General features: G+C 36.2%; 1 protein-coding gene across 1 annotated transcript; it reads right to left on the bottom strand.

Moving 5' to 3' along the window:
* Window positions 1-756: 756 nt before the first annotated feature.
* On the bottom strand, window positions 757-3016 carry LOC125233153 (cytochrome P450 6B4-like). The gene is made up of 2 exons (XM_048139035.1): window positions 1723-3016; window positions 757-1163 (listed from the first exon to the last, which is right to left on the bottom strand). The coding sequence occupies exons 1-2, from the start codon at window positions 3002-3004 to the stop codon at window positions 973-975; spliced, it is 1473 nt and encodes a 490-aa protein (XP_047994992.1). The 5' UTR covers window positions 3005-3016; the 3' UTR covers window positions 757-972.
* Between the last annotated feature and the right edge of the window lie 7163 nt (window positions 3017-10179).

The raw sequence follows: 10179 nt of genomic DNA, 5'->3' as shown, positions 1-10179 counted from the left end.
ATCACGATCACTTTCTATCTCAATAAGAGAAGAAAAGTATTACTTAAGTTACTTTCCTCTTTTGTTACCCCATACAAACAATTAGAATGGAAATTCAATTCTCTTCGGTGAAGACCCCGTGAGGAAACCAGACCAATACCAATAACGCCTAGTTATCCATCGGGTCGGAAGGTCTGTTGGCAGTCGCTTTCGTAAAACTGATGTCTACGCCAAATCTTGGGGATTAGTTGTCAAAGCGGACCCCAGGTTATCACGAGCCGTGGCGAATGCCGGGATAACGCAAACTATTACGCCTGATTTAGACATTGCGGGATGCTGAGGTTACATACAATTTTGCACAGACATCAAATACCGCAATGTAATAAAATTCGTACCCATGCGAGTTCTCGTACCGTCTAAAGGCCTTAGAATTGGCCTGCTACTCACGGCTAGGGCAAGTAGTATCATACAAGTAATGCTCAACCTTCAATCGAGAAGCAGCCATAGTTGACAAGACGCTGACGCTTGGCGGACGCTATTCATAATTCGGCAACATGTCTTTTTCTTCCATCTCTCTATCGAACGCCATCTCGTCATGTATACAGTCACCGGCATTATGTGATGATTTCTATACCTTGTCAAATTAACGTCTTGTTTGAAATGTCATGCGACATTGTCAAACAATTTAAAGTGACAAGGTACAAAAATCATCACTTAAGCATTTATGCCGGTGACTGTACCTATCTTTTTTGTTATGTGTAAAAAAAAAATCTGTTGTCACTTGTAACGAACAAATGATTTTTATTCTATTCTATTCACTTGCATTAGCTTTATATCATCTCTCAGGCAGTCCATCATTCACCTTTGCATCGGCTTTCCTCTTCCACTTCCTCCTTCCACATGCCAGTTTGGCAGACGCTATTAATACTCGCAATGCGTGATGGTACTTACCAACTCCAAAAATACACTATTATTATAGTGGAAACATACATTTTATAAGTCATTAAGTGAATCTGAACGTTCTCTCTTCACGAAATTAATCAGAATGCTATTTTTTGGACACAGCACAGTTTTTGTAGGGTCGTACTCGACTTGCGGAGGCGTATTCTTCGAAGGTTCCACTCGAAACTGGGTGAGAAGCTTCAGTAGGCACACTTTCGTAATAACCTCTGCGAAGCTTTTAGCTGAAAAACAAAATACAACCGAATCGATAACTTTGTCTTTTATAGATTCGGAAGACGAATAAAAGTCGAGAACAGTGTAGATAAGTTCTCACGAAATGGGTGCTAAATATGAAATTGCCCAGTGAATATCGTTTCAACATTCAATCAACTTAAAATAAAACGATTCCTACTTATACATTTTTAAAGTAAAAACGGGACTTGGGACACAGACAGACAGTATGACAGTCTGACACATAGACGAATGAATAAAAACGTTGGGCCAAATATAAAGGCAAATGTTACGCGAAGTCATGATTTAGTTTTTAAATGATCTTATCCTCTTAATATTGATGTGATAATACTTAGAACGGTGACTCACAAGAAGATGTACAAAATAAATATTTATAAAAATTAAGATAAAATCCAATTTCATCTTAAATTGGTCAGCCAACACAAAAATACCGGTCCCTTAAAAAAATCAGTAAACAAAGGTCACGAAAACAACAATAAACAAAGCGATTGTATTTTAGCAAATGTCGCGCATAATTAAGTAATTAAAATACAATGTGACTTCACTTACCGATGCAATGACCAGGGCCAAGTCCAAAGGGTAAATATGAGCACTCATGTCTTTTGGCAACATTTTCAGGGGAGAATCTTTCAGGGTCAAAAACTTCAGGATTCGGATAGATTTTCTCATCATGATGGATACCAAGCACCGAAATCCTTATGCACTGACCCTTTTCTATTGATAATTTATAATCCGGTATCTTATAAGCCTTGGTAGATTTTCTCTTTAAATCAGGAACTACTGGATACATTCTTAAAGTCTCATCATAAACTTTTCCCATGTAAGACAGATCTAAAATCCCTTGTAGAGTGATTTCTCCATTATGGTTTTCTAGCATTTCTTTTGTTTCTGCTACCACTTTATCTTGGATGTCTGGATTCAGAGCAAGCTGGTACAGTAGAAAACTTAAAGTAGAGGCAGTTGTTTCATTGCCCAGTGCATAAAAGTTACATCCCTGAGTTGCTTTCATTTCGTCGGTTATATCTGTACCTTTATTATTTAACTCTGATATAAGCTCCTCTTTGTTTTGTGTTGTAATTAAACCCATAAAGTCTTTGTTATTTCTTACTTCAGTTTGTAAAATACTTTTTTTGACAAATTCAAACAAAAATAAGCCGTTCTTTGTTGGTAGAAAAAAGGTTTGAAGTCTATTTAAAATGCCTGGATACATCAACTCCAGCTCCCGACCAAAATTTAAGGTTGATTCATGTTGTTTGGCAACTAAATCACATTCTTTGTCAAAAGTATTAAGGTTTACACCAAAAGCACTGGCAACACTTGCTTGAGTGCATTTTTGAACCAAACTATAAACATTTTGTTCTTGATTTGACTGCGTGATTTCATCTACATAGTCCACTAATCTGTTTGCTTTTTCAGTTAAGAGATGCATACTTTTTTGACACATTTCTGCTCTAAACAACACTTTCCAAGTATCGTCATTGTGTAATAAAGCACTTTCTAGATTTTTTTCAATTACAACACCACGTTCGATGAAAACATCCGAGTCCTTTATCAATACATTCTTTACAACATCAAGGTCTCTTACTAACAATTCCTGGTTTCTCAAAACAAATATCCCCAGTACCTTTTCATCTGGATACGCTTCATATATATTCTTGAATATAACGCCTATATGTTTTCTTCTAAGCACTGCATCTTCTACGTTTCCAAAAAAGAAAGTTGGTTCTGGGCCCGGGACATTTTTCTCTATCCAATCATCGTTGTGTTTTGTGAAATGAATGTATATCAGAGTTACTAAAATAATTACTGTCGCTGCAAGTATGACAGGCATTGTGCCTGTATAAAACACCAAGTATCACTGACCGAGTTTTAGGTATGTTGTTAATAATACAAATCTAATGAATTCAGCGTATTCACTTCAATGTTATGTTAATCATATGTTAATTTCATGACGCCCTAGCTTCAAAACATTGTCATTTTATTTTGTTTGTGCCTGCGTTTTGATTTTGTTTAATATAGTGCTGTATTGTAACATTTTGCAACGCTCACGTTGAAAAGGCCTGGGTTTTACTTTTAAGCCTATCGTGTTTTTTTGACGTTTCAGAATACGATACTCAATAGCGCCAAAAGTATGTATACACGCCTTAATGTACTGTCAATTAAGTGCTGTATACATATTGTTGGCACTTTGTCTGGCACAGCTGTGTTGTTGAATTCATAAATAAATTCATTCACAAATTCTCCATGCAATTTATCTGCCTTGAAATTGTCACGCCTCATGATTCCACTTTTTAACCACTAAAACAAATAACGAATATCTTCTCTCAAATTAGAACTTCTCGCTCGCTCTCTGTTCCGACCTTAATTACGAGTTTTTGCAGATGAAATTTATTCCCCCATAATTGTCTGCTGAGATCGGAATTATTTTTCCGCTAGGGGCATTTTATCATAAAACAAATCTTATTTTCAAATTATTTCAACTGCCTGATTTTATCGCCAGTCGTTTCGAACTTCCTCTTTTCCGCACTTGTATCGTAATATACAATATGTTACATGAATGGTACATACATATATGTATACAACAGTGCGCACAGACGGTCGCACGTCTCGCACTAAGCTACGTTACGTGATCTAGAAGCTGTAGCCGGAACAGATATTATGTGTTTGCCGTCTCATACCTTACCGAGGGTGCGAGTTATAAGAGAATTAGCGGTTTTTAATACGTTACTATAAACAATGAACTGAGTTGGTAGACTTGCTCCTTTTAAAATGTAAGGTTATTTAAATATTTTAAAGAGGGTAACTCACGTGTCGTCAATTACAATCGTGACAGTGGCTGGTCGGTACCATCTCGTTGGAAAACGGTTTTGGGCACTGGGTATTTGGTCAGTGTAGACGCACCCTTATCAAGTAACAGTGAGTGTTGTGTGCAATCCTACTTTTGACAAAAGTAGCACAATGGGTAGTCCCACTGAGGCGCTATCCACAGAAACCAAGCCATGACTTGGATCACAAGAATATGAGCTATAACACTGCAGAAACGATTTTTAGACATGTAACAAAGATTTTTGTTATATTTTAATAAGCATTTTGCCATGGGCGTGCAAAATTAAACTGTCCGATTTTTGTTAAATATGTTTATGGTTGGTATTTATGATTATTTTTGACTTAGTTGTTTATTTTAATTCATTATTTAATAATAATAATAATAGGGCCAGATGCAGAAGGCGGTGATCTTGGACACGGCGCGGATAGTCCGACGGTTCCTCTCTCTGCAGCCCTAACCACCGGCAGCTTGGGCCCTGCTCCGCTGCTGGCGGCACCCTAGGTTAGGTTTTTTATAATATATTTATATGTTTTTATATTTTATTTTTATATACATTGTAAAATACCTAGCCTAAGAATGAAAATAAATACTGACAAATAATAATAAAATACTTTATTGTGCACTACAAAAAAGATGCAATTTACAAAGCCAAGACTAAAATAGCAGATTACAACAGGCTTATTTATTGTATTATTATTTTTTTGTATTTTTGGCATGTGTTGTTTTTGACATTAAAGTTTTTGAATTGAATTGAATTATTATTTATTTTCAATACAAGTAACCTATAACTTGGGCCACAAAAGATGAGCTATAACACCGTAGGAAAGCTCTTTAGACGGTGAGTTAGAGATTTCTGTGAAAAACGTGATCGCAATGGCAAACGGCGCGACAATGGCCGCCGTGACAGTTGGGAAATTTTAAGAATGTCACGTGAAATGGCCGTAATGTGTCACGTCGGGAAATCGGGGCGTGCATTCATGACTGGTCGTTTTGTGAAATAACTTTTACAAAGTTATAAATACTAGTTACAATTTCTACAAACACATATACAGTGTGTTTCCACCATGCGGGCATTTATTAAAAGTGCCCAGTGCCTACTAAATAAGATGCATTCTAATAGGTAGATGTTGCTGTACGCCTCCCTAAGGCGTTTGGGAGTTGAGGGAAGGCATGGAAAAATTCGCACGCATCCAGCAGGCCTCTTCTTCATCGCTAATACTAATGAGCTGTCATGATCATTGCCCTTACTTGATTTTAGCGACTGTATATTTCTGGCAATTACATTTTTGTAAAAAAAGTTTATAGTCATTTTTTTTTATTAAATTGAGGGCATTGTCAAATAAAATAAAAAAACATAGATTACACTTCTTGAAAAAACCCACTTGTCAGTACCTAAAGGGCATTTTCGTGAGAACAATCACCAAAAAAATATTTCTAAGGTAGGTAAATTTTATGTTTTTCCTACTCAGAATCACGAGCCCTTTCGATCTAAGACAAAAAATAAGAGACAGAAAAATGGCCCCAAAATTTTCTATTATTTTTCATACTTTCCACTTTGTAACCGCTATAGGTACAAAGTGTTTGAAAAATAGTAACGAAGTGGAAAATATAATTTGGAACGCTTTTTTCCGCCTAGTAGGACGAAAAGGTCTCGTGATTCTGAGTAGGAAAAACATTAAATTTACCTATTTTAGAAAAAAAAAGTTTTTGAATCTTTTTTCGCGAATATGCCCTAACACACTGTATATCTCCGTACTCTGGGACACAGTCAATATTTGTAAGAATGTCCTTTAATATGTATTTATATTATCTTATACTTTTAAACGAGCAATTCTTGTATATTTATTTATTTATTTATTTATTTATATATATATTTATTTACACTGACGATCTCGGAAACCGCTCTAACGATTTCACAGAAATTTGTTATGTGGGGGTTTTTGTGGGTGAAAAATCGGTCTAACTTATCCTTAGGTCCCGGAAAACGCGAATTTTCGAGTTTTCATGCGTTTTTCTTCGCGCGCCATCTCGTGTGCAGTAGTTGTACTGTTAAGACAGAATTCTTTCGGTCGATGTAAGTACTATTTATTGCAAACACTAGATGGCGACACAGGTCAAGGCTAAAACGAATAGAAAATACACTATTTGAGTTTTTGTGGCGAAATGCGCGCCATCTCGTGTGGAGTAGTTGTGTTGTTAAGGCTGAGAATTCTTTCGCTCGATGTAGGTACTATTCATTTTTGAACTAGATGGCGACACATGTCAAGGATACGAAACAGAACCGAGCGAAGCTCGGTTGCCCAGATATTTATTATAATACTGATAGTTTTGTGCCTGTTTCCTTGTACTTAATAACGTCCCTGTTCAAAAGTCCCTGCTACGTATATCTCTACTAGTCGACTTCCGTTCCATAATGTTCCATAAATAGACAAAGAAATTTCACGGAACTCTTAGCAGAGTTGACTTTATTACGTCCGTGCCAAAGACTTGGGGAAATAGATAACGCATGTTAGGTCTGCATTAACTTAATTCGAATAAGTTTTTTAAAGTGTAATCCTCACTGTATGGACTTTGGTCTGAAATAAAGATATAATTATTATTTCATTTTTTATTTATTTTTTATTAAACAGAGATGAATTGAAAAAGATAGGGGAGGCATTTGTTCAGCAGTGGGACATAAATATAATAGGCCAGAAAAACAAGTTCGTGTCAAAAATAATTTGACAAACTTTAAAATTTAAAACCTGTGTGTGTATCGGTCCGGTCGGACATAGCGTGGCATGACATTACGAGTATGCTACTAGGCACCAACTGAATGGTATCACTCGCAGACATTTTAGGGTCATCCTCCTCCTTGCGTTATCCCGGCATTTACCTCGGCTCATGGGAGCCTGGGGTCCGGTTTGACAACAGAACTAATCCCAAGATTTGGCGTAGACACTAGTTTTTGCGAAAAATTTTTTTCCCCTCACTAGCTCGGAAACATGTGTTTTGTCCTTTACTACCAGCGGGTAAAAATGCATTTTATCCACTTGTGGGTAAAGTAATTTGACCTTGAATAAAGTCAAATTTTACTGCTTCAATATTGATAAAAGTAGGTGAATCTAGTAATAAAGATGATTTACCACCTGTGGAACTACTGGAAGCAGTGATAAACGCATTTTTTGCGTTGTAGTTTCCTAGCTATAGTGAGGGGAAAAGTTTTGTGTTACACTCGGGTGCAAATGTATTTTACTTCTCGTGTGTTAAAAAACTCGCAAGCTCAGGATTCTATTCTCGAACCACTCGCTTCGCTCGTGGTTCAACTATAGAATCCTTTCACTTGCTCGTCTTTCAATTCCACACTCGGCGTTAAAACACAACTTTGCCCCCTTGTATAACAAATAACTATTCTTTAATAAAGCAATAGTTAACAAATTTGTGGCGTGTGGATTTGTTTGTTTATTATATTGCTTCATTAATGTTTTACCCTGAAATGTCTGCGAGTGATACCACAAATTTTTAAATTCAACATCGCAAAGGGTGATCAGGTCTTTTGAAGGTCTATGCATTATAGCGTTACAGTAGCCGTATCATGGTCATGTTTTTGTCACTTGTCATATCATGCGTCACTTTTGCACTTACATACTGTAAGAACGTGACAGACATGGTGACAAATGATAGACAGCCGTCCATCTTACCCTTGCAAGGCTCTTTTATTTTGTGCATGTAAAACAATTGCGTTGCGTTGTCTATTCATCTCAGTCTTTGACCTGCACATGATTTTATTAAGCCATTTGGACATCAAGAGCACGTGAGTGTCAGTCTCGTTACAGAGAACAAGGGAGCCAGATTTAGTTTTGCAGGGATATGTTGACAGTTTTGCAGACTGGTTTAGAGTAAGATTTGGGTGCACGCTCATATTAGCGTAGCAAGAGGGGATAAATTTAAAGTTAAAATCTGAAAGGTTTTTTGTGTGAAAAAAGGTTCCAAGATACAGATACGTTTTAATTTTTCCTGTAATGTTAAGCATTTCTAAGACCAATGTCTAGTCAAAAATTCATATTTTTTTGTTGATCAACTTTTTCTTATTTCTCATATCTTATTTTTTATTACATTTTCTTTCAAAATTATTTTATGTCCACAACAAAAAATATATAAAAAATACAACTTGAGTTTTACAATTTGAGCTCTTTCTAAAGTTACCCCACAGGCCCACATGCCATTTACAGTGTGCCCCTCTTTTATTTTGGCCATCTTCTTCGACAGACAGGCAGTCGGACAGAGTCGCACCATAAATTCCTTTTTAACCTTTTTGGTACGAAAACCCTAAAAAACGAACTTGTGGGTACCGGTGGCTTATTTATTTTATCGGTCTTTGTTCCGCATGATTTTATCAGCCCATTTGAGCATCAAGAGTGTCAGTCCCGGGGCCTATCATATGGAGCGCGATGGCCGAATCTAGCGCACATTTCATTAGATCACGAACGCTGGGCGGAATGTCATACTCGATTGGGCTCTACAGACGTTGCGACACATCTCATAAGATTTTAGGTACCTAATCGATAGAAGTAACAAGAAACGAATATTCATTTTCTATGCTTGTATCTCGAATTCATCAGACTAATTGACTGAAAAGATAAAATTTGCAAAGAACGTCTTACTCAAAAAAAAACTCAAAAAAAAGCTCCAAATAGGTACTAAATAGGTGGTATAATATTTTTTGCTTGTTTTAGTTGTAAAACGTTTGGTTAAAATCTTTCTGGTTATTCAGGCCCACCACGGTGTCCAGTAGTGTAACTACTTAAAACAATAGGCTACTTGACCCTTTTTTCAAAGTATGTCTTATATTATTAATTACTGTCTAATTAAACGAAAAAAATAGTACCATATTTTATTACGACTTAAAAACCCGCAAAAAAATAATTTAAAGTTTACTTTTACGTGATGAGGCAAAAACAACATCAGCCATATTAATCTATAGAATATCTATGACATGACGTAAGTCGATTTAGAAAAAATATTTGCCACTGTCACAGCCGAGCAACGACTATGAATTTTAATACAATAGAGGTTGCTTCAATGGAGATTAGATTAGTACCTTTAATTTCCATAGTTGATTTGAATTATGTGACGTCACTCCAATGGCCAACACCGTTTTCGGAGTTCAAAATTTAAAAAAAACATACACACATCTTTAATTAAAAATACGCAGTCATCACGCACTTTTAATCCCCGCAAGCTATAAATATTGATTTCTTAAGTCAAATACTACAGAAAACCATAACTTGATGTGCTAAATTCGATACGAGTCTAGTAGCCTATATATAAATCATAAAATAATTTGATTTTGGCTATTTATTTTTTATACAATAAAGCGTACAGACATACATATTTTCTTACTCTTCCTAGCAAGTGATGGGTTTAGCCCGTCGTAAAAAAATGATGCTAAGATATTTTAAACGAAAAACTTTTTTTATTATCATTGTCTACTTTGTTTCCAATGAAATGTCCACAGCTCGTAAAACATAAGTAACATAAGTAACTTCACGCATATTCGTATTGAGATACGGTCAGAATCGGTCATCTATATGTACTTTTCTGTCTGTCTGCTGTATCTGCTGTCCCTTGGAGCTGTGAATACACCTACGCCAAATTTTCGACATTCGCAAGAAGATCAAAACCTACAGGGTACTAGTAGCTACTTTCTGTCATCGATTAAATGTAAGAAAATCATACCATCCCATACATTAAAATGCGACCGCCTGAGAACGCGCATACACTACACCACACATAAATGGCGCCACAAAAAAATGCCTTGTTGCCATCGATTATTTGCGCTACCTTAAGGTTGTCTGGAAGAAATCGCTCTTTAGCGATAAGACCGCCTGTTGTTTACCTCTGTTCGTGTTGCTTCCATGTTTTGTATTGTTGTATTTTATCAAGGTGTGCAATAAAGAGTATTGTATTGTATTGTATTTGTAGATTGGCGTTAAGAGTCACTTTCAAGCCATAAATCTATGTCAAAAGTGACACTTAACGCCATCTAAAAATATAATCGAAAGCTACAAGACATTTTGTGGCGCCATCTATGTGTGGTGTAGTGTATGCGCGTTCTTAGGCGCTTGCATTTTAATGTATGGGATAGTATGATCTTCTTATAATTAATCTGTTCCCGTGGAGAACTCAGAATCTTAAAA

This window comes from Leguminivora glycinivorella, chromosome 14, assembly GCF_023078275.1.
Source record: "Leguminivora glycinivorella isolate SPB_JAAS2020 chromosome 14, LegGlyc_1.1, whole genome shotgun sequence".
NCBI classification, from domain to species: domain Eukaryota; kingdom Metazoa; phylum Arthropoda; class Insecta; order Lepidoptera; family Tortricidae; genus Leguminivora; species Leguminivora glycinivorella.
The sequence above is the reverse complement of the archived record's forward strand: the minus strand, read 5'-3'. Positions and strand labels throughout refer to the sequence as shown.